This window comes from Panthera leo, chromosome A2 (assembly GCF_018350215.1).
Source record: "Panthera leo isolate Ple1 chromosome A2, P.leo_Ple1_pat1.1, whole genome shotgun sequence".
Taxonomy (NCBI): Eukaryota; Metazoa; Chordata; class Mammalia; order Carnivora; family Felidae; genus Panthera; species Panthera leo.
Window position 1 is genome coordinate 4,482,534 of NC_056680.1, and position 25,188 is coordinate 4,507,721.

Below are 25,188 nucleotides of genomic sequence, written 5' to 3' on the forward strand. Positions count from 1 at the left end.
TGTCCAAATGTTCCGGAAATTTTGATTCGTTAAAATTCAAAAGTTCATTAAACAACATTTAATATGTGCACATCTTCTAAACATTTTTGCAACTCTATTAGTCTGCTTTGGCTGCCCAAAGAAAATACTGCAGAATGGGTGGCTTGGCAGAAATTTATTTTCTCTCATTTCTGGGGGCTGGAAGTCCAAGATCAAGGTGTTAGCACGGCGGGTTTCTGGTGACAACCCTCTTCGGAGCTTGCAGACAGCTGTCTCTTCGCTGTGTCCTCACATGCTGAAGACAGAGCAAGGGCTAGCTTCCTTTCCTCTTATAAGGACGCTAACCCTGTTGGATCAGGGCTCTGCTCTTAGAACTTCATCGAACCTGAATTACGTCCCTGGGAAGGTTCCATCTCTCAACACAATCACATTGGAGGGTTAGGATTACAACATATGAATTTGGGGGAACATAATTTAGTCCAGGAAAATAATTATTGATTTCTCTTAAGTAAATGTCTAAAAGAATGTTGCTTCATCAATTTAAGGATGAACCTACTGAAAATCAAACAAGGTTAAAGAGTGGGGGTTGACCCCATCATACACGAAAGGCTTCGAACAAGACGGTCCAGTTAGGGAGTGTGCAAGGACCCCGACAGCCAGAATCTGCACCATCCTCCAAGGATGGGTTAGCGACCATGTGATCTGAAGTCTGACCACTGACCAATGTCTTCCAAGGGGGCTCTGTCCGTCTTGCAACATATGAGAGTGTCTGTTTTCCCACATCCTTGCTAATATACTTTTCAATCCTTTTTGATCTTACGCAATCAGACAGGTGAGAATCCCATCCTAGTATTTTCTATCGCATTTCTCTTATGACTGAAAAAGTCACTGTAAGATTTGTTTCAGAGAACTTCTTATTTATAGGAAGCCTAGGGGCTTCCTATTTATGCCCCTCCATTGAGGTTTGGATTTTTTCTTACTGGTCCACTGGAGTTGTTTGCATATAAAGGAAATCAGGCCTTTATCTGTTACATGTTACTCATATATTCTCTCAGCTTGTTGTTGATCTTTTGTTTATGGCATTCTTTTGCCATGTGGGAAATGAAAAACTTCTTATGTAGCAAGATTTACCATTTCTCCTTTATGTCTTTTGGGCTTTCATGTTGTACTATCTTTAAGACAACCTACCAGAACAGGGGCGCCCGGGGGGCTCAGTCGGTTAAGTGTCCAACTTCGGCTCAGGTCATGATCTCGCGGTCTGAGTTCAAGCCCCTCGTCGGGCTCTGTACTGACAGCTCGGAGCCTGGAGCCTGCTTCAGATTCTGTGTTTCCCTCTCTCTGCCCCTCCCCCATTTGCGCTCTGTCTCTCTCTGCCTTTCAAAAATGAATGCTAAAAAAAAAAAAAAAAAAAAAGACAACCTACCAGAACAGAACTCTCCTGTAAGTTTCTTTCCCTTGGGCAGGTTAAAATGTTTTCTTACCCACATACCACATATAGACTTGGTCCCTATATTCTAAGCATTGAAGAGACTCTTCTGGAAACTCACAGATTGAATGCCCTCTGGGCTTACAACTGCTCTAGGATCTGGCACATAGACCCTCTCCTCCCCTCCTACGCCCAGGACAGGCATGACTAATCTATTCCCAGGATTCCAGGCAGACGTGACCAGTGGATGGAAGTTGGCTTCAGACCTGCAGCCCCTTTGCCAGTCCTGCTAAGCCCCCTGCTTTGTGCCTTGCAGTGCTGTGAAGAATGGCCTCTCTGGACCTGGAAGGGCTAAACTCCCAATGGCTCATGAAGAGGAAACTGGAGACCCCGAATTGGACATGAGTGACACCAAAGGTATGCTGGCGAGAACGCTCGTGGGAAAGAAAGGCACACAGACTCGGCCGAGCCTTTTGAGAAAGGAGCCTGGGGCCCAGAGAGTCAGGACACAGCTGATCCTTGCCCGGGCCCCTAACCGTGGCTGAGGCGCCTGACACAGGGGGTGGAGGAGTGGGGTACTGCTACCTACACCTGATAGGGAGGGCAGGCAGCACAGGCAGGCTGCTGACAGTGGGGCCACGTCAGTCAGAGCGGAGCCCTGCCAGTCCTGTGACAGTGGTGAGTGGTTTGCTTTTCTGAAGCCTCGTTTGTATCGTTTGTACCACAGGGCATTGATAGTAATACCTCTGTTAGGGCAGCAAGCCATGTGGGTAAAGTACCCCGGAACCATGTATATGTGGTGCAGACATAATTACATATGTACATATATATATGTGTACATATGTATGTATATAATTATATATACTTATTTATATGTATAACACACTTATATAATTATATAGTGCAGATATAATTATATATAATCATATATGTAGAGCATATATATTTTTAAACATATATTATTACATATTTATATATACTATTTATATAAATAAAAGTATAAATGTATATATTATTTATATAAATAAAAAGTATAAATATTTATATTCATGTAAATAAATAATATAAATATTTATATTAATTAATTTTGTGTGTATTCATTTTTGAAAGACAGAGAGAGACAGAGCACAAGCAGGGGTGGGGCGGAGAGAGAGGGGGACACAGAATCCGAAGCAGGCTCCGGCCTCTGAGCTCTCGGCACAGAGCCCGACATGGGGCTCGAACTCGCGGACCGTGAGATCATGACGGAGCCACCCAGGCGCGCCTTTGTATTATCTTTATACATAAAAGTATAAATATTTATATTATTTATATAATATTATATACTTATGTATAATTATATATAGTGCAGATATAACAAAACACATGGCTAGAACGATATAGAGAGAGTACAACAGTACAGATCCAATTGTGTATATATAGTACAGATGTAATAATATAGTCCATGTGTAATTATAGAGAGCAGATATGATACAGTACAGATATAATGGCATGTGTGTGTATGTATATATATATACTATCTATCTATCTATCTCTCTCTCTATATATAGATAAATAGATAGTATATATAGTATCTATCTATCTATATATATATAGAGAGAGATAGATAGATAGATACTATATATATACACATACTATCTATCTATTGCAGATGTAATGATATTTATACGGTACGGACATATAATAATATAGTACAGATATACTGTAACTATGTATTAATTATATCGACATGTGTATTCTCTATATAATAAATGCATAAACAGTGCCGCTATATGGTAACAATGTTTATCACTATGCAGTAACCACTTCACTGCTGGAATAAGGCTCAGGGAGCATCACGAGATGAGGGGCCTTCATGATCTTTCACAGCCACTGTCTTCCAAGTACACAACATGTTGGCAAGAATGACAACTTTGAGAGTCATTCTCAGATGATAATCATCTTCAGAATCTCGTTCCGGTCACCGTGTCACATTCCCAAGGGCTGCCGTACCACAGTACCCCAGACCAGGTGGCTGGAAACAGAAACTCATTCTGTGGCGGTTCTAGAGGCCTGAAGTCTGAGATCAAGGCGTCGGCTGGGCTGGCTCTTGCTGGAGGCTGTGATGGGGAATCCGTTCCAGGCTTCGGGCTTCTGGTGGCCGTTGGCAGTCCCTGGCCTTCCCTACTGCAATCTCTGCCTCTGTCATTACGTGGCCTTCTCCGTGTGTCTCTGTGTCCCCTCCTCTTAAGGGTACCAGCCACTGGATTTAGGGCCAACCCTACAACTGGTTGCACCTGCCTAGGGCCTGTTTCCAAATCAGGTCATATTCTGACCTGATGTATTCTGACGTGAATCTGGAGGGAACATCATTAAACCCAATACAGTCATTAAAATAACCCCAACCAGCATCCAGGTGACTCCCCTCCACAATCCTGTCCTAGGTAAAACTTCCCCCCTCCCCCAGGCTTCAGGCTGGATGCCTGGGGCAGTGGGGGCGGGGAGGCCTGCCGTGCTGCCCTCTCATGCCCTTGACCACGTCCTCCCCTGTTGCCCACTGCGAACTGTCATGCTTCCTCCTCCTACTTCTCCTTGGGGGTGGGCGGTTTGGTGAGGGGGAGCCTCTGTGAACTGGCCTGCCCTTGATGTAGGCGGTCATGGGTTGAACTGTGTCCCCCTGTTACGGTCTGAATATTTGTGTCCCTCTACAGAAAACTTGTATGTTGAAACTTAACCCCAATGTGATTGCATTAGGAGGTGGGGCCTTCGAGAGAGGATCAGGAAATGAGGGTGAAGCCCACACTAACCGCATCAGGGCCCTAATAAGAGGGGCCCCAGGGAGCGCCCTTGCCCCTTCTGGCCGGTGAGCACACAGCGAGAAGACACTATGAACCAGAAAGCAGGTTCTCAACAGACGCTTACCCTGCTAGTGCCTTGATCTTTGACTTCCTGGCTTCCAGAACCATGAGAAATAAATGCCTGTTGTTTAAACGATACCCAGTGTATCGTATTTTGCTATAGCGGTCAAAAGAACAAAGATACACCCCAAAATTCTTATGTTGCAATCCTAACACACAACAGCACAGAATGTGCCTTATTTGGAAACAGGGTCTTTGCAGATGTGATTAGTTAACATGAGGTCATTTGAGTGGGTCCTAACCCAGTATGACCGGTTTTCCACATGAAAGGGACAAGTTGGGCACAGACATGCACAGGGCGAACGCTGAGGGCAGAGACCCGGGGTGATGCTTCTGTAAGCCATGAACTCCCAATATTGCCAGCAACTCGCCAGAAACTAGGGCAGAGGCATGGAACTGATTCTCCATCACGGCCTCAGAAGGACCCAACTCTGCCCACACCCTGGTCTCGTATTTATCTCCAGAACTGAGACAACAGATGTCTGTTGTGTCAGCCACTCCGTCTGGGGCACTTGGTCACGGCAGCCCCAGCTGACTGACACACAGCTCATGCTCTTTGCTCAGCATCTGCCTCTGAGCACGTATCTCCGGGCTCCTTCTACTGGCTTCCAGCCAAAAGCCTTTAGGAGCCCATCCACGGGGCCCATGTCAGTCGAGGGGAAAGACGATGTCCCTCAGCAGGTTTTCTTGCAAACCCCGCTGTCCACGCTGCCATTTTCGGCTACCACCTCTCAAGTAGATGAGTTTCAGTGGAATAAAGTCAAGAGCCACACACGCAGTTCTCTGAGAGGGTTTCTAGAATCTTCTCTCCCCATTTTTTGTGTCAGGAGAATGGCCGTATGGCGAGCCACCCACTGGCTCTTAAACCTTCCTCCTGGGGGTGACACACAATGATTCACATGTTAAAAAGATTTTTGAGAATGAAATGGATGGATGGCTGCAGCTTCCTTTGAAATGCGTCATGAATAAGACAGAGTGAGGGGCACCTGGGTGCTCGGTTGGGCATCTGACGTCAGCTCAGGTCATGATCTTGCGGTTCAGGAGTTTGAGCCCTGCATTGGGCTCTGTGCTGATGGCTCAGAGCCTGGAGCCTGCTTCCGATTCTGTGTCTCCCTCTCTCTCTCTCTCTCTCTGCCCCTCCCTGGCTCACACTGTCTCTCTCTCTCAAAAATAAGCAAACATAAAAAAAAAGACAGAGCGATGGGTGGATATAGAGAAGTGGCTGCACAGAGATGTGATGATAAAGCAAATACAGTAAATGCTGGGGGCTGTGGAATCCACATGGAGAATAAGAGGGCGGTGGCTATGCAGTCCCGTCACCTTTCCTGTATGTGTGACATTTTTCGTAATGAAGTGTCGAGAGGGGGAAGGAAAAATAAGAAAGCGTGAGCAGACTGGCGTTGGCCATTTGACTTCACCTGAGGAGTGGGATTAATTCAACACTCAGTACTTCAGGTCAGAAAAGGACACTCCTCCCCCAAAGTTATTTAATTAATGAAAACGTTTGCCACCCAACCTTGGCGACTGTTTGCAGTTACTCCTGGGCTGTGGACCATTCATCAAGACGGAGAAGTCCTGCTGAGGCTATCAAAACATGGGCCAGGCCATGAGACCCCAGTGACCATCCCTGCATTTTTCCGGGAGTCAGTCAGCCGATTCGGGGCCTACCCGGCCCTCGCAACGAAGAACAGTGAACGGTGGGAAACTCTGAATTTCAACCAGTATTACGAGGCCTGTCGGAAGGCGGCGAGAGCCTTGATCAAGGTAAATGAGTCATTCGCTCATTCATTCATCATTCAGTCATTCATTCTACAGACACGTACATATGGTATAAAATGCACGAGGTACCATAAGACGTGAAGCTTAACCGGTGAGATTTTTTCCCTTTGGCCCTTGACCCATCCGTTATGGAGGCAGCCACCACTGCCAGTTTCTATAAATCCTTCTAGGAAATAAATGGTATGTGTATATTATAAAATTTCTCTATATGCAAATTTTTACATACACAGTAGCCGACTGTAGGCACGATTCTGAATCTTTTTTTTTTATCTCTAGGTTTTAGCTGCATAACAAATTACCCCCAAATTTAGTTTTAGAGTCTCTCATAGTTGTAGTCGTCAAGCTGTCATCTAAAGGCTTGAGTCGGGCTTCAGGGCCCACTTGTAAGTTTATTTACATGGCTGGCTATTGGCAGGGGACCGTGGTTCCTTGCTCCTGGGCCTTCTCCATGGGGTTGCTTGGGTGTCCTCAGCTTATGGCAGCCAGCGTCCTCCAGAATGAGTGATCCAAAAAAACATGAACAAGATGGGAACCACGATACCTTCCATTACCTAATCTCAGTAGTGACCTACTATCCTTTCCACATTCTACTGGTCACGCAGACAAGCACTGATATAGTGTGGGAGGGGATTACACAAGACTACAAACCCCAGGAGAGGACCATCTTGGAGGCTGGCTGCCACACTCAGGTCCTACTACATTCATTTACTACCAAAAACAAAACAAAACAAAACAAAACAATCCATACTCTTTCAACAAAATACGCAGATACGTATATAACAACATTGGCATAACCAGCCCCCTACTGGTGGGCATTTACGGTGTTTCCACGCTTTGCCACCATATATGGAGCCACACAGAAGCTTCTTTATACAATGAATTCTTATAGCAACAGTGCCTCTGTATGCCCACTCATAGGGTGTGACAGAATCTGCTTACCTATTATTCTTGCCAACATCACATTATAAAAAATGTTCATATTGGCTACTTTGATGGGCATGTTAGGCAGAATTCTACAATTACCCCCAAGATTCCCAACCCCTGGTATATACAGACAGACTCTTCCCCCTTGAGTATGCACAGAGCTTGTGACTATGATGAGATTTCCCTCCTGTGGTGGCAAAGGTGAAGAGATTTTGCAAATGGAATTAGGCTCTCTGATCGGTTGACTTGGAGTTCATCAAAATGGTAAATGCTCTGGGTGGGCCTGACCTAAGCAGGAAAACCATTAAAAGAAAGATTCTTCTGCTGGCTTTGAGGAAGCAAACTGCTATGTTGTGGACAGGGCCATGTGGCAGGGTATGGCAGACAACCTCTAGGAGAGCAGTCCCCAGCTGCCAGCTAGTGAAAAACAGGACGTCAGTCATTTAACCCCAAGGGAATGAGTATTGCCAACAATCTACAAGTGTGGAAGAAGATTCTCAAGCTTCACACGAGATCATAGTCCCCCCCGATGCCTGAACTGCAGCTTCAGGAGATCCTTAGCAGTGGGCCCAGTTAAGCTGTGCCCAGATTCCTGACCCACGGGAACTGAGATAATAAATGTGTGTTGTTTTAAGCTGCTAAGTTTGTGGTGATGTGTTATGTCCCAATTGACCATGAATATGATAAGTGTCTCCTACGTACGTAAAAGGGAATGCCTGGTGGTTTTGATTTATAGGAATTGCTACCACATTTGGACCCAGACCTGAGTTCCCCTCTCCCCTCCCCTGACACCCATGTGCTTTTGCCGAGAGCCTATGAGAGGTCACCACTGAGAACCATCTGTTAGCACTGACTTTCTGCTTGGCTGCCTCACCACAGTGCTGTGATTAGTTCACCTCTCCTGAAAGATGATCCTCTTTAGCTATGCCCTTAGATCTGGGGTTTAAAGACCCCTTCTCTCTTAATCCTCAGGGATCTGATCAGTAATAAATCAGTTTATCTGCACGTTAACAGAGACTCTCTACCTACAGAGAAGACAGCCTATTTGTCATTAAGCAAAGACTTGTCATCGCATTCGGAAGCATCAGCAAGCAGATGCCTTTCAAACACTTACAGGTTCCCCAAGAACAGTGGGTCATTGCCAGCCTTGCCAGCATTATAACTAAAACAGCCAATGATGGGATGCCTGGGGGGCTCAGTCTGTTGAGCATCTGACTTCTACTCGGGTCATGATATCACGGTTTGTGGGTTTGAGCCCTGCGACGAGCTCTGTGCTGACAGCTCGGAGCCTGGAGCCTGCTTCAGATCCTGTCTCCCTCTTTCTCTGCCCCTCCCCGACTTGCGCTCTCTCTGTCTCAAAAATAAACAAACATTAAAAATAAATAAATAAAAGAACCAACGAAGTTAGTTTTCCAAAACTCCATGGGGCCACATTGGGAAAAGCCAGTGCTGAGCCTAAAATCTGGGGTGTGACAAAACCTGGGCCTCCCCTCAGGAGGGAGAGGTTTCCTAGTTCATCCTCAAGCCCACTCAGACCAAGGCTATGCTTTAAAAAGTGCAATGTATCACCACTACAGGCTGTCACTCTAAGTACTTCTGTTATTACAAATAAAAATAAATTCACACCTATTAAGGTGGTTATTTAAAAAAAAAAAAAAAAGAACAACATAACAGGTGTCAGGGAAGCCGCGGAGAAAGCATTGCTGATGGAAACGGATAATGGTGCAGCCCTTACGGAAGACGGTGGGTGGTTCCTCAAAAAAAATTAAACATGGGCTTACATTTCACCGAACAATTCCCAAAAGAATTCAAAGCAAGGACTCAAGGAGGTGTTTGAACACGATGTTCGCAGCCGCCAAAATGTGGAGGCAATCCAGTGTCCACTGGTGGGTGAATGGATAAGATACAGCGTGGCCCGTCTATACAATAAATTACTATTCGGCCTAAAGATGGAAGGACGTCCTGCCGCCTGCCAGCACGTGGACGGGCCCGGAGGCCACTGTGCGCAGTGACAGAAGCCAGACACAGGACACGTCCTGCATGACCCCACTCATACAGGAGGTCCCTAGAGGAGTCCCATCCGCAGAGACAGAGAGTAGATGGTGGGAGACCGGGGTGGGGCAGGGGGCGGGGAGTCTGTGCTTCATGGGGGACAGAGGCTCAGTCTGGGGTGATGGAAAGTTCTGGAGACGGGTGGTGGGGGCGGCTACACGACAGTGAGTGTGTCTGACGCCAGTAAGCTGTGCACTAAAACCTGGTTAAGATGCATATTCATGGGGCGCCTGGGTGGCTCAGTCGATTGAGCGTCCGACTTCAGCTCAGGTCACGATCTCGCGGTCCGTGAGTTCGAGCCCCGCGTCGGGCTCTGGGCTGACGGCTCGGAGCCTGGAGCCTGCTTCCGATTCTGTGTCTCCCTCTCTCTCTGCCCCTCCCCCGTTCATGCTCTGTCTCTCTCTGTCCCAAAAATAAATAAACGTTAAAAACAATTTAAAAAAAAAAGATGCATATTCATGCTATAGATGGCTTACCATAATAAAAAATAAAATATATACAAATAAGAATAAATAAATGGGGCCTTGCGTAGAAGGAGGCAAACCGCCCTCTCAAGGGTCACACCAGAATCACACCCCAGATTTTAGGCTCAACACTGGCTTTTCCCAGGGTGACCACATGGGCTCTGGAGCCTGCTTTCACACATCCAGGGAGCAGGTCCCACTTGGAAACAACAGGTCTTTGTGTTTCTGTTTTCTGCTTATCTGTCCGTTTTCTCGCCTTGCCAGCTGGGCCTGCAGCGTTTCCATGGAGTTGGCATCCTGGGGTTTAACTCCGTTGAGTGGTTTATCGCTTCTGTTGGTGCCATCTTAGCAGGGTAAGACTACGGGCTTGGTTGACTCTGAACGTGGGTGGGCCACTGCTCAGGGCCCAGCAGCCGTGGGCTCCCTCTGACTGAGATGTGACCGGGGATTCAGGTGCAACCCCAGGTGAGCAGGCAAGACAGACACAGCAACCAATGTGACAAAGGACCAGCATCTCGGATACATAAGGCGCTTCTGTAACTGAGTAATAAATTTTTAATGTTTGTTTTTGAGACAGAGATAGAAAGAGACAGAGTGCTAGCGGGGGGAGGGGCAGAGAGAGAGGGAGACACAGAATCCGAAGCAGGCTCCAGGCTCCGAGCTGTCAGCACAGAGCCTGACGCGGGGCTCGAACTCACAGATCTCGAGATCATGACCTGAGCTGAAGCTGGAGGCTTATCCAACTGAGCCACCCAGGCGCCCCAGGGAAACGCACATTTAAAAACCAGAACTGTCAAAAGCAAGAACAAAAGGCAGTAAAATGGAGGGGAACAGGTGGCTGAGTATAGGTCCAAATCCCACTTCTAGCATCTATTGCTAGAACAAAGTGCCCTATAAAATGCTCATCTACAAAGTGAGACCCTGTGTGGGCTCCGTGATCTGCCGTCACAATGACATTATAGGAGCTGCTGCTCTCATTACCCTCATTTTTGCTGTTCTCATCCCGGTTAACTTGTGGAGGGAGGTAGGCTGGTGCCAAGGTTGCAAACTCAGAACTTGCCTATAGACCCTTCCCCTCCCCCACCTTCCAGGACATTCTCACTTTAAGGTGTGGGGGTGTGTACGTGCGCGCGCACACACACACACACACACACACACACACGTTTTCTTTTCCCAGGGGTCTTTGTGTTGGTATTTATTCTACCAACTCTGCGGACGCCTGTCAATACGTCATTACTCATGCCAAAGTGAACATCCTGCTGGTTGAGAATGACCTACAGCTACAGAAAATCCTTTCGGTAAAACCTTAACCCAAACACTATCCGCCAGTCACCCAAGGGGACCTCAGGGCTCTGACTACATGTCTTGTCGCTCCCAGGTGGATGCAAGAGATAGGTGGGGTGAGGGAGCTGGCCCCATTCTCGGGTTCACTAAGGCTACTTTGGTGTAAGTAGGGGGAGCAGGGTGGAGCCAAGGAGATTTAATTTCTGACTCATGTTAACTCTACTTCCTAAGCTTCTATTTTCAGAATATGTTTATGTACAGTCTGCTGTTTATTTTCTTTTAGAAATGTAATTATTTTGAGACTTATACCCCTTGTAATTATATTTTTTGTAACTGTCATAATTTATAAAATGCTGGTCTTTCTCTTCTATTTCTTTCCTAAGTTCCACTGCTTCCTGTTTCACCTTTTTCTGGTGTGGCTCTCTCTTCCCTCAGTGCTTGTATGTTTGCTTTGTGTTCTTCCTTCCCAGCTGTGTCTACTTTGTTTTAAATTTTATGTTGGAATGTTGGGTGGCAATTTTCCTTTGCTTTGTGGTGACTTTTCTCTGTGTACAAAATTTGGCTCCCCTCCGACTGCCCTTTTGTTTTCTTGTAGTATCTTCGTATGGATGTTGTAGAAAGTTTCTCAGTTCCTAGTATTTGAATGAGCCGCACTTTCCTCACCCATCTTTTGGCAGGAAGATCCTATGGGAAGGGGAATCCTCAGGAGGGTGAGCCTAGGTGACCAGATTCACCACTCAGCCCAAGGGCCCCCTGGATGCTTGCATCAACACCATATTTCTGGATTACACACTTCTCTACTTTTTAAGGTCTCTGGAGTTGAGATATATCTTGCCGTCAATGGCATCCTGCAATCACCGCTGGCATGTCTGCCCACATTTTAACATCTCTGAAATTAGGGCAGACTTTCCAGACTCATGATATCAGCTAGACCCAGTGACACAGACCACTTGGCAGCCAAGCCTCCTTGGATGCCTAATCCTTGACCTGGTTCAGGGAGAGCAGACTTCCCCCCTCCAGCCTTGAGCTTTCTCAAATTGCTTTCTTTCTTCTTTTAAAAAAATTTTTAATGTTGATTTATTCTTGAGAGAGAGAGAGAGAGAGAGAGAGAGAGAGAGAGAGAAATATGAGCCAGGGAGGGGCAGAGACAGAGGGAGACATAGAATCCAAAGCAGGCTCCGGGCTCTGAGCTGTCAGCACAGAGCCTGACGTGGGGCTCGAACTCACGGACTGTGAGTCAGATGCTTAACCGACTGAGCCACCCAGCCGACCCTGAAATTAAGTGATGTGTCTGTGGTCCCTGACACTCATGTCATTCCCTGTTTGTTCTGTTCATAGCAGAGCAGAACAAACAGTGGGGTGGATGAAGAGTGGGGCTTACAAGTTGAGTTTTCCACCATTAGAAAATAATGCGGATCCTTCGTATGCAAGATTCAAAGCCAGGCTTCTGACACGCTCCTCCCAAACTGGACGTTCAGTTCCATTTGGAAATCTTTGATTCTGGGTGATACTCATGGCTTACAGCCCTCCAACTCTAGAGGGCTAGAGTCCTAGCCATCTTAGACTTTACACAGTCCTCAAACATCCCCGGCCACTGCCTGCTCCAAGCTTTCTAGAGGTCTGTTCTCTTCCTCTCCAGAAACCTCCTGTCTGACCGTCATGAGCGCTTCTGTCCTCTCTTCTCTCAATCCACACGGGGGTCTTGGTTATAATTGTAATTACCACACTGGGTGCTGGAAGTGACTTCTGTCATGGCACAGAGGCACACCCCCTCCTCTGCATCAACAAGATACAAGAATCCTGCAGGCGTGCTCAACTGAACCTTGGCGTCTTAGGTGTTGGTAGAAAGTTCTCAAGTTGTCCAGGTCCCGGTCACCTTCACAGAGAATTTTTGTTGCCCAATTCCAGCTAGAAGGTTAGCTGGCTCCTGGCCGCACAGCACAAGGGGCAAGCTCACCAAGCAACAGCCACAGCTGTGTGTGTGGCAGAACCCAGGAGGCTGTGGGCTTCACCAGCCTTGAAGTGCAGGATGCCACTGATACGGACCACAGGGAACCCAGCAGTCCAGAGACCAGGGCGTGTCCTGTCAGTTGGGACAAACAGCAGTGCCGTACAGGGTGGGCAGGACAAAGAAAGGAGGCTGGGGCGGCTGTGGGAGATTGCTTGGGACGGGCACCCGCCTTCAATCTCTCCCAGGGCCAAGAGGCCCATGCGAAACTTTCTTTCAGATTCCGCGGGGCAGGATGGATACCCTAAAAGCGATCATCCAGTACAAGCTGCCAATGAAGGAGAGCAGAGATAACCTGTACTCTGTAAGTGTGGGAGTGGGGGGGCGGCCTCGCAAGGGAAGATGTGTGCTCTGGTTATTTATTGCTGTGAAACAAATCTCCCCCCAGACTGACGGCTTAAGACAACAACGATCATTTTGTTATTAATTCTTTTCCAGAGCGTTAAGGTCATTGAAAAAATACTGCCTTGTGGGAAATTAGGTGTGTGAAAACTCACAGCATTGAGTTTAAATATTTACTTTAGGGGTGACTTAGTGGCTCAGTCGGTTGAGCGGCCGACTTCAGCTCAGGTCATGATCTCACGGTCCGCGAGTTCGAGCCCTGCATCAGGCTCTATGCTGACAGCTCAGAGCCTGGAGCCTGTTTCAGATTCTGTGTCTCCTTCTCTCTGACCCTCCCCTGTTCATGCTGTCTCTCTCTGTCTCAAAAATAAATAAATGCTAAAAAAAAAATTTTTTTTAAATATTTACTTTATATCCAAATCAGAATTGGTTATTTTGCTAAAACCATTAAGCACCATTTACTATGCATCCGGGGCTGAGCGGCTCTGCTATGGCTGGGACCAGCAGCGTTCTTGGAGCCTGTCTTTATTTAAATTTTTGATATTTCATTCATCATGGATCTAAAAACGTGTTTTTAAGGTTTATTTTTGAGACAGAAAGCACGTGAACAGGGGAGGGGCAGAGAGAGAGAGAGAGAGAGAGAGAAAGAATAAGGGCAGGGGAGTAGCAGAGAGGGAGGGGGGACAGAGGATCTGAAGCGGGTTCCCTATGACATGGGGCTCGAACCATGAGACCATGACCTGAACCAAAGTCGGACGCTTAACCAACTGAGCCACCCAGGTGCCCCCATCATGGATTTTTTTTTTTTAACGTTGTTAGTGACTTTAAAAATATTGCATTAAAATACTACTTATGTTGATTACCAAAGGTTTGTTGCCCTTTTGTTTTATTCTGTTGTTTGCATCTTCTTAAACTTTGCCCTAGAGGCTAAGTGTCGAGTCCTCACTCTGGTCCTGCAGCCCGGGCTCCTCCTCCTATACCTCCCTCTCTCTCTGCGGCGTCTCCAAGCATGGTGACGTCAGGCTAGCCGAAGCAGGGGTGAGGTGCGTGACGGTACACGGAGTGATCTCACAGAAGCCACGAGACAAGCTCCTGTTAACGCCCATGTGATCAGACTCTCAAACTCATGACTTGGATCAGAAGTCCTAACACGTCACGGAGTTTTTCCGGGTTGCCCTCCGTGCAAGGCGGACAAAAGGCGCCCATGATCCTTTCTGCCAACCAGAACCCTCGGCAGCTTGTGTGCCTTCCAGAAAACACTCAAATATCAAGACCAGGATGGCGACTGATTAAGGAAGAAAGCTGATCAGAATCACAGACATTTTAGAGGTTAAGAGTGGCCACCACAGCAACAATATCTGAGGTCTGGATACCTTAAAAAACAAAAACAAAAACAAAAAACTCCCTTGTTGGCAACACTACCTACAGTGGGGTTTCTCAACCTCATTGCTCTGGACATCTGGGGCGGATCATTCTTAGTCGTGCGGCCGAACCGTGAGGTGTCGGATGCCAGGCGGTGCCCCTGGCCTCCACCTGCTAGATGTCAGCAGCGCTGTCCTCGCTGAAACCACAAACGCCCTGAGACATGACCTGCTGCCGTGGGGCCGGCATCACCCTGGCTCCACTTCTGGAGGACGCTGTGTGCCCTCCGTCTGGAATCCAGGGCACCGCCCTCACCCAGAGCCGTGCTGGGGCTCCCGGGCAGAAGTGCTACAGATCCTGTGCGGCCACTCCATTCACACAACCCAGCAGCGCCTTCTGAGGCATCGTAGTTGAAGGCAGTTAAGCGCACGGGCTCTGGAGTCTGGCCACCTTGGTTCAGAAGGCTGGTTCCTGTTTACTTGCCGGCTGACCTTTGGTGGCTCCCGGGGCTACATCTTGACTCATTCGTGTCCAGATGACTCACTCCTGCCCCAGCACTTCCAGCAAAAGCCCTGACCTTCAGTGCGATTGGACCAGCGGCCGTCACATGCCCAGACCCAGCAGCCGGGCCAGGAAGTGGAGGAGGAGAAGCAAACGTTTTAGGGCTTTTTAAAGAGGCACCAGGACTGGTGATCCTAAGCCTTCCCTCATGCTGGCAGTCGTGCTTCAGAGAGGCTGCTGGTACCCGACCTGACTGGGGAGGGCGACCCCTGGCGTGTCGTGGGTCACCCTCACATCTGGGGTCCTCATGCTCTGCCTGTCTCTTCTTTCCACAGTGGAATGATTTCATGGAGCTTGGCAACAGCATCCCCGATTCCCAGCTGGACCAGATCATGGAAAGCCAGAGGCCCAATCAGTGTGCAGTGATCATTTATACTTCTGGGACCTTAGGCATCCCCAAGGGAGTGATGCTGAGCCACGACAACGTAAGTGTGGTCTTTGCCAACAGTGATGAACTCGGTAGCACCCGGAGTCCCTGCACCCTGGGCCAGGGGCCCTCAGGCTCTTTCCGTTCTTGACCCACAGGGGCAGGGTGGCATTTAGGGGCCCGGCACACGACGGCTCCCACCCAGTGAAGCATGGAACAGTCATGAGAACGCTTCCAAAGAGGGCAGTGTAGCACAAGGGCTGAAATCAAGGACTTCAGAGCAGACCTGCGTTCAGGACTTAACCCAATGGCCCCAGGCCTCAGTTTGCGCATCTGTAAAATGGGTGTGGTGCGACAATCCCCGCCTGGCGGGCTGTTTTGAAAATGAAATGAGTTCCCATTTGGAGAGAGCTCAGGACTGACGGTGTTTGATAGTAAGACACGTATGTGAGAGAGCAGAACACACATTCTGTGCTTCGGAAGTAAAGCAGAAGTCGCTGTTTTGGTTACTCGGGAAAGGCTGCGTCTTTGGAAAAGACATATATGTCTGGACAGAGTCCACAAGCGAAGGCAATTTATGTCTTTTTAGCGAAAGCAATTTAGATCATCGTTGCAGGAGAAAAAAAGGAAAAAAATAGGGAACAGATGCTAAGGGATTCCATTTATATAAAACCTAAGAAATGCCAACTTATCCACAGGGACAGAAAGCAGGTCGGGTTTTAAGCAGAGACGCGACGTAAACACGTCCAAGCCAGGGGCAGAGCGGCAGACGGGGCAAACCGTGCCCTGTGTTAAAAACTAAACAACGTCAGCAAGCAAGGCGCACGCGTGTGCATTTTAGAAGCAGAAAAGCATCCGCAGGACGCGCCCCCGACCGGCGATGGTGGGTCTCCATCAGCACGATCGCTAGTGTTTACGCGAAGTTGCCTCCCAGCCTAGACGGACGGTCAGCAGACGCACCAGGCCGTGCCCTCTGCTCGCTCTCGCTGCCAGAGAGCCCCACAGTTTGTAGCTTCACCTGCTTCAGGTCCCTGCTCACACGTTATCGCCTCCATGAAGCCCTCCCGGGCTTCCATGTTGAAAACACCCACAAAAATAAACCACCCCAGGGCCTCTATGGAATCCGTGAATAAATGGATGCAAGGAACCTAGGTAGGCCCTCACCCTACCCTGGCCAGCGTCTCTCCCTCTCGTCTCGTCCGTCGTGTCCGGGGAAACGTTCCCCTCCCATAAGGGTGATCGGCACAGGTCCCCCCGTGAGCCCACCTGGGTCTGAGTCCTGGCACTCCCACTTGCTGGCCGTGTGACCTGGGACAAGTTCCTCATCTTCTCGGGGCCTCAGTTTCCCCATCTGTAACAGGGAGACCAGAAGGGCTTCTTCCTCTTAGAGATGCCTCACGGAGTAAATTACTTCAGATACTGTGTCGGGTGACTCGGGCTGCCTTAAAACCCCAGCAGTGGATTCCTCCGGGTCTGGAGTTCAGGCGGGGCTCAGCGGGGAGATTCTTTGGCCCCAGGAAGCGTCAGCTGGTGCCTCCTGGCCCAAGAAGGGCGCACGCACCTGTCTCACGTGGCCTGGGGTACCCCGCCACGCAGTGGCCCCGAGGTCACGGAACGTCGTGCGGCGGCTGGCTCCCCCAGAGGAAGCAACCTCGGGGACAGACGCAGAGGTTCAGTGTCTGAAGTTCAATGTTCAATGTCCAATGTCCCCCCCGTGAGGGGAAAGGAAAACACCGCAGCTCCGAACAGACGCGCGGCAGGGAAACCCACAGCATAAACACGGACACGCAGCAAGCCATACCCAGCCGTGCTAACATTCGCTGTGAAATCACATCACCATCTTTTTTAATGTTTACTTATTTTGGGGAGATAGAGGGAGACAGAGGATGAGCAGGGAAGGGGCAGAGAGAGAGGAGGAGACACGGATTCTGAAAGCAGGCTCCAGGCTCTGAGCCGTCAGCACAGAGCACGATGTGGGGCTCGAACTCACGGACCGTGAGATCATGACCTGAGCCCAAGTCGGACGCCCAACCGACTGAGCCACCCAGGTGCCCACATCATCGTCTTTAAAGCACGAAGTCAAAGCTAGCCCGGTGTTCTCAGTAGACACGACAGGTCCAGGTTTCTCCTACTTACAGGGCACTCTGTGCCACGCCAACATAAGCATGTGTGAACCCCTCACTAAACCCATTACCGCCAGGGAAACTGTCGTGAACCCCTTTCACAGATAAGAAACCGAGGCTCAGACAGGGAAAATGACGTGCTCAACGTCCCTGGGCCAGCATCTGAACCCAGGAGGGTCGACACCAGGGGCCGACCTCATCGTCTACACATGCCAAGCCCCCTCCCTGGACGAATGGTTGCTGGGTGCCTCAGAGCACAGGCTGTAAGCAACGGGCTGGTGGAAAAGAAGGAAACTCCCTCCATCCTGAGGCCCAGGGGAAGAAGTGGGCCTGATCCTGAGGGCTCGCGATGGGCCAGTGCTTAGCAAACTTCACCACACTTAAACGTCTCATCTCTCTCCTCCCTCCCTCAACAAACACGCATCAAGTCTGCACTGAACCAGTGAGGGCCCTCGGGAAGACAGGGAATGAGCAGATAAAATCATGCAGGCTGTGGTGATGACATCCAGGGGATCAGGCAGACAACGGGAACGTCGGTTTGGGGGGCATGGGACGGCCTCTCTGAGTTGGCGACATTTAAGCAGAAACGTAATATTCAAGAAAGACTCGGTTGGGGGGAAAGCTGGAGGAAGAGCATTCCGAGCCGATGGAACAGCATGTGCAAAGGCCCTGAGGCACGACCCTGCCTCGTGTGTCGGAGGAACAACGTGGAGGCCCGTGTGGCTGAAATTAATGAGGTAATTCCTTGCCGGGGATTTATGATACCAGTGAGAAATGCAGACTGTGAAATTCTAGATCTGCCAAGACTTCACATCGAGGCATGCGGTGGGGAAAGAAAACCACGGATGTGCTAACTGCTGCGTGTTTGTGTGATGGGATTATGGGAGGCTGTTCGGTTTGCTGGACAGGAGAAGCCCCTGTGCCCATTTTACAGATGAGCAAAGAGCCCGGGGCCTCCTAGTGGGCAAGTAGTGGAGTCAGGATTTGATCCTGGGACACTCACTGAGTCCTTTGGATTTCTGACTCTCCATGAAGACGTTCTGGTTCTAGGGCCCGTTGCTGGATCCAAGGGGCTCTTCAAGCCCCAAAGCTGCCCACTATTTTCACAGCTCCCCTTAGCCTCGGGCAGGTTCCTTAACTGCTCCGTGTTTCTATTTCCCACCTGTCAAATGTACAGAATCATAGCTACCGACCCCAGGATGCTATGACTTGCTGTTTACAAAGTAGGACAGCACTGCCGAGCAGCCAGTCGGTGCTTTGTCAGCGTGCGTTAAATAGTTGCACCGAAACGGCCCCCTGGCAAGGGCGGGGCACCCTGGGTGGTGAGCCCGACTTGTGTTCTAGATCACGTGGACGGCAGGAGCAGCAGCAAAGAACTGTGGCCTGTCTACTGCTGCACAAAAGCAGGAGGTGGTGGTCAGCTACCTCCCCCTCAGCCACATTGCGGCTCAGATGATGGACATCTGGGTCACCATGAAGATCGGGGCCTCCACCTACTTTGCTCAGCCAGACGCTCTCAAGGTAAGGCTGAGGGCAGCCCGGGGTTAGGGGGTGGTTTTGTTGAGTCCTCGGTCCAGGGGTTCCTTCTCTCTCTTACGCTGCAACACAGGAGCAGTGGAAATAGTTGACTACATTCTTTTAGTTTATGTCTTTACCCACGTCAGGGCATCCCCATATGGTTGTGTAGGTGGTACGCTGAACCACCCCAAACTAACAATGTGACTGGTATTAAAAGCAGAACATATTGGGGGCGGCCAGGGTGGCTCAGTCGGCTGAATGTCTGACTTTGGCTCAGGTCATGATCTCACCGTTCATGAGTTCAAGTCCCGCCTCGGGCTCTGTGGTGATGGCTCAGAGCCTGGAGCCTGCTTCGGATTCTGCATCTCCTTCTCTCTCTGCCCCTCCCCTGCTCACGCTTTGTCTCTCTGTCTCTCTCTCAAAAATAAACAAACATTTTAAAAAAATTTTTTAAAGCAAAATGTATGTGTCTGTGTGTGCGTGCGTGTGTGTTTAAGTCAGTATTCCCAGCACCAAAAAGCTCCAAAAAACCAAATCTATCTCAAGGCCCTTTACCACATCTACAAAGTCCCTTTTGCTGTGAAAGAGAACATATTCACAGGTTCTGGGGTTAGGGTGTGACATATTCAGGGGACCATGACTCTGCCCAGAGGCATCGAGCATGCTAAGTCCTACGGCCTTTGTGACTCCTTCTAGAAGATTTGTTCTCCTGTTGTTCTCCTGGCAGACTCCTCTCATCATTTTGTTTTCCGCTTCGGCATCTCCTTGGCCCCTCTCCCACATCCCACGTGCTCGTGTCTGAGATGTTGTAGCCACTCGATGACAAACACTTTCTTTTCTGGCTGATTGCTTCATTGTACCCACATGCAGCTTCAAGATCCGAGACGTTCCCTTCCCTCCGCATCCTTATCAACTCCTAATACTGTCAACAGTTTCCAAACCACCAACCCAACAGGTGATAAAGTATCTTAACATATTACGAAACTGTCACACTGTTTCCAAGCTGGCCGCCTCATTTCATACTCCCCCCAGAGCGGCCACGGTACTGCTGTCCCTACCGCTGCTGTCTCAGTGGCAGGAAGGCGCTGTGTGCATTTCCCTGATGACTAACGGTGTGTGTGTGGGGGTGGGGGGTGGGGGGAGTGCCGCCTCATGTGCTTGGTACCGGCTGTATACCTTCTTTGGGAGAAAAAGTCTGTGCAAATCTTTTGCTCATTAAATTTTTTTTTATTTATTCATTTTTGAGAGGGCGGACAGAGAGAGAGAGAGAGAGAGAGAGAGAGAGAGAGAGAATTCCAAGCAGGCTCTACAATGTCAGTGCAGAGCCCGACACGGGGCTTGAACTCACAAACAGTGAGATCGTGATCTGAGCCAAAACCAAGAGTTGGACGCTTCGCCGACTGAGCCACCCAGGCGCCCCTCTTTTGCTCATTTAAAAATTTGGTTGGGGCGCCTGGTCACGATCTCACGGTTCGTGGGTTCGAGCCCCATGTCAGGCTCCGCAGTGACATAACTGAGCCTGCTTGGCTCCCTCTCTGCCCCTCCCCTGCTCATGCTCGCTCTATCTCTCAAAATAAGTAAACACAACTTAAAAAGAAATTTAAAATTTGGTTGTGTATCTTCTTATAGTTGGGTTCTAACCAAATGCTGGTTTACAAGTACCTCCTGCCAGTATCGTGTCTTCTCATTTTTAACTCCGATGAGGTCGTTTCTCTCTTCTTTCATGACTGTAGTGCCCTATGCAAGAGACCCCTGTCTGCTCCGGGGCCACAGAGGTTTCTGTCATGTGTCCCACAAAGCCTCTGCATCTTAGCTCTTACACTCAGGTCTGTGCTCAGTTTTGAGTTCACTTTTGTGTTTGATGAGAAGACACTAAGCTGGGCTCTTTTATTTTCCAGGATATGAAATAGCCTTTCTTCCACTGGACTGCTCATAAATCTACTCTGCCCCGTCGAACTGTACGTCCGTCCTTATGCCAGAACCTCACTGACCGGAGTTTTCTGGCTTTCTGGCAGGACCACCACCTTGCCCTGGTTTGCCTGGGACATCCCCAGTTTTATGACTGAAAGTCCCACGTTCCATGAACTCCTTCAGTTCTGAGCAAACCAGGGCAATCGCCCTGTTTTAGACTACATTGCAAAATCAAATAGTATTTCTTCCAATTCTGTTCTTCTCTTCCAAAACTGCTTTGGTCGTTCTAGGTCCTCTGCATTTCCATGTAAATTTTTAAGGTGGGCTTATCTATCTGTGTGGAAAAACCTGCCTGGATTTTGACAGGGATTGCACTGAACCCATAAATCTAACCGGGAGAGAATCTTACATCCTTAACGGTTGTGCAAAATTCTACTCCAAGCTTGGGTCAGGTGTGGGTTGGTTGGTTTGTTTTTACCAGTCTGTGGGCTCCACCAAATCCCTAGAGAGCGTGCGAAATCTGATTGGCTACCGGCCAGCCAATGGGTTGGCTCCCTTGGGTGGGGAACTCACCCTGGGCCAATCAGCAAAGAGAAGGTACTCCTGGGCTGAGCTGGACACTGGGGAGAGATGGACATGTGGGTTCCATGCGAGGTGCAGGCGCGGCCAGATCAGCTCGGTCTCTTGCAGGGCACCTTGATCAATACTCTGCAGGAGGTAAAGCCTACTGCCTTCCTGGGGGTGCCCCGAATCTGGGAGAAGATGCAGGAGAGGATAAAGGAAACTGGCGCCAAATTCTCAAGCCTGAGGAAGAAGGTGTTTTCATGGGGAAGAGTTATTGGCTTCAAGATCAATACAAAATGGATGTTGGGGTAGGTTCAGGGTCCAGTGGGGCCAGGCCGGGAGAGGGCAGGGGGTGAAGGGGCTCAGCCTTCTCCAGCTGGCTCCCCACCCACTCCCATTTGGTTGTCCATGACTGTTGACCCGTTCTTGGCATTCTTTTTTTTTTTTATTTTTTTTGTCCTTGGCATTCTTAGTCACAGGACACATGATACTCCCATAAGCTACCGCGTGTCGAAGGCCCTCGTGTTCAGCAAAGTCAAGAGCGCCCTTGGCCTTGATCGCTGCCACTCTTTTATCAGCGGAGCCGCACCCCTCAACCAACAGACCGCTGAGTTCTTCCTAAGCCTGGACATACCCATAGGCGAGATGTACGGTATGAGTGAAAGCTCAGGACCCCACACCACATCCAGCCGGGAGAGCTACAGGATTCAAAGGTACTGGCCTCCTGGGCAGACCCCCAGCCCTCCAGCAACATGGGGGTCAGGGGTTAAAGGTGGGAGGGTGGGCAAGCCACTGAGCTAAGAGGAACCCTGGCCTGAGTGTCCAGAATGGCCCCTGCTCTCCAGCCTCCAAGCCCTACATCCTCATGACCAAGGAAGCCCCCATGTGCCAGAGAGCCCACAGACAAGGACTCTTAGAATGTTCCGGGGTCTCCCCCACTGTAATTTGTGAGTTCTGCCTGCAGACAGCCCTCCCAGGCTCACTCGCCCACCTCAGGTTCACCTCCTGAGACCTCAGGACCCTTCATCCCTGCCATGCTCCCCCTCAAACACGTCCATGGGCCCCCATGGCTTCCTCCCAAGCTCAGCTGGTCCCAGGCGGCAGGAGTAGAGACCTAAGGACACTGAAACAGGAGGAACACCAAAGACGAGTTCTCTTTGGGTCTGACAGTCACAGGAGCTCCCACCATCTCTCTCTGACCCCTCGCTGCCCTCATATCACAAGTCCAGCTTGCCTTTCACGCTTGGCCAGGTTCCAACCGCCTCTGAACTTGGCAGAAAGTAAGCTCAATCTTCCTAACATGGCGAAACCACCTCCTGCCCTTTGCTTTTACGCTGTGGGGGAGCTCTGCACCTCAGCCTCCCCATCCCCACTCCGAAGTCCCATCTGAGGCCTATTTGGGGTGTAACCCACATGCCCAGTGCAGTTTCTCCAAAACCAAAGGGCAGTCCTTCCCTAAAGACAAGGGACCAGAGGAAAGGTGCAAGTCCCGGCCTCCATCTTTAAATGAATGAGGAATACAGACCCTCGTCCCCAAACTCGGAAGGCATAAAATGACGCGGTGAAAAGCTCCCTCCCGCCCACCCCAAATCTCCAGTCTGCGATGTGAGTTTGCCACGGCCACCATAACTAAGTCCCACAGACTCAAGCAAGGGAAACGTTTTCTTACAACTCCAGAGAACAGACGTCCAAGGTCAAGGTGTGGGCAGGCTGGCTCATTCTGAGGGTGACGGAGAATCTGCCCCAGGCCCTCCCCTGGCGTCTGGGGTGGGGCTTGGGGCTTGCTGGCCACCTCTGGCGTTCCAGGGCTTACAGACGCATCACCCGGATCCCCGCCTTAATCTTCACATGGTTCCCCCCACATGCGTGTCTGAAGGAGAAACCTCCCCTTTCTAGAAAGACACCAGGCCGGCTGGATTGGGGGCCGCCCTACTCCAGTAGGACCTCGTCTTAATGTAACTAATTACACTGGCAGTGACCCTACTTCCAAACACGGTCACGTTGTGAGATGCTGGGGGCTTGTGCCCCAACCTGTAGGGGGAGTGACGGGCACGATTCAGCCCCTAACGCCCTCCCGAGGGCAAAGCCACCACAGCATTTCCTATGACTTAACCTCTGCATAAGCAGTGACGGGATGTATCTACGTCTATCCCAAACCAAAGTATTTTCTACGTGACAATGAACCCAAAACTCGTCTTCTCTCAACTGTTACTTGCTCTCTGGAGCTTGAGAACCAAATGAAGTCAGGTAACCCGGTGTCCTTCACCATCTGGGTTTGTCATACAAACACCCAGTCTTGACTCACCACCCACGCTCAGCAACCCAATGGATCTGGCAGGTGAGAGATTCTTACCCGGTAGAGAACGTTCCCCTATCCGAGCACACAGCTGCCCCGTCTTCAGCAGTCGCGTGGTATCCCGCTGGGGGCACGTACCTCATTTACTCAACGGGGCCTTTTGTTGCTGGGATTCGTATGGCTTTTTCTCCATCTTTCATCACCACAAACGACGCTGAAGCAAGCGCTTTGTACACGTACCATATATTGCGCTAAAAAAAAAAAAAAAGGTATCTCAACACAACTTTTCATTTACATTCCTTTTGTTATGAGTGAGGTTGAAAAAAAAATCTTTGCATATATTTAAAATCCACTTGTATTTCTTCTCCTCGGAACTCTCTACGCCCACCAGGTCCCAGAGGGGGTGAGACAGCAGATCCCGCGTGGGTCAGCTGAGCGGCGTTTGGAGCCTGGGCTGCAGACCTGGGCTGACCTGGGTGGGTGACCCGGTCTCTCTGTGCCCTGATTTCCCCCCCTCCCGTCCCCCAGCAGCTGTGGCAAAGTCATGGATGGATGTAAGAACATGCTGTACCAGAAGAACAAGGACAGCATAGGGGAGATCTGCATCTGGGGCCGGCACGTCTTCATGGGCTATCTGGATATGGAAGATAGGACCGTGGAGATCATCGACGACGAAGGCTGGTTACACACCGGGGACCTGGGCTACACAGACAACCAGGGCTTCCTCTACATCACCGGCCGCATCAAAGGTACTGGGGCTGGCCCCACAGGGGCTTCCTGTAGGCAGGCTGACCCCGAACCCTCACCAGCAAAGGCTCCCAGCCCCCCACCTTACCCGGGGGAGGGCCCCCACAGAGGTACAGTGACAACCCCTCTGCAGGTTTCAGCTCTTCCCTGGCGCCCAGCATTTGGCCCCGGAAAGAAGGGTCCCGGTGGAGACACCCATGCTAGCTCTGAGATCGACATAATTATAAGAATTCAGTGAGGATGAACGGAAACTGCTGTAGAGCAGGGATAAGCCAGCTCTTCCTGATAAGGGCCTGACAGCAAATATTCTTTGGATCTGAGGGACGGAGAGCTGTGTCAGGGCTGTTCAACTCGGCCACTGGGGTACGAAGGCAGCCACAGGCAACATGTAGACAAACAGACGTGGCCATGTCATATAATCCTCACGCGTCACAAATACTATGCTTTGAGTTTCCTTCCAACCGGTTAAAAGTATAAAAAACCAGGGGCACCTGGGTGGCTCAGTCGGTCGAGTATCTGACTCTTGGTTTCAGGTCATGATCCCCAGGGTCATGGGATTGAGCCCTGCATCAGGCTCCATGGAG

At 49.9% G+C, this 25,188-nt stretch overlaps 1 protein-coding gene across 7 annotated transcripts in view; it reads left to right on the forward strand.

Annotated features, from left to right (window-relative positions):
* The window catches only part of LOC122213827 (long-chain-fatty-acid--CoA ligase ACSBG2-like), a 34,465-nt gene that overhangs the window by 3,066 nt on the left and 6,211 nt on the right, over positions 1–25,188 (forward strand). For 5 of the 7 annotated variants that reach the window (XM_042928156.1, XM_042928157.1, XM_042928152.1 and 2 more), the window contains exons 2-11: positions 1,722–1,822; positions 5,837–6,066; positions 9,786–9,874; positions 10,699–10,819; positions 13,034–13,117; positions 15,354–15,503; positions 18,913–19,089; positions 21,688–21,869; positions 22,035–22,274; positions 24,386–24,606. In XM_042928156.1, the coding sequence (XP_042784090.1) occupies positions 1,722–1,822; positions 5,837–6,066; positions 9,786–9,874; positions 10,699–10,819; positions 13,034–13,117; positions 15,354–15,503; positions 18,913–19,089; positions 21,688–21,869; positions 22,035–22,274; positions 24,386–24,606 (1,595 nt within the window). Of the gene's footprint in view, positions 1–1,721; positions 1,823–5,836; positions 6,067–9,785; positions 9,875–10,698; positions 10,820–13,033; positions 13,118–15,353; positions 15,504–18,745; positions 18,752–18,912; positions 19,090–21,687; positions 21,870–22,034; positions 22,275–24,385; positions 24,607–25,188 lie in introns of all 7 variants that reach the window. The other 2 variants (XM_042928155.1, XM_042928153.1) reach the window with 2 other exon arrangements.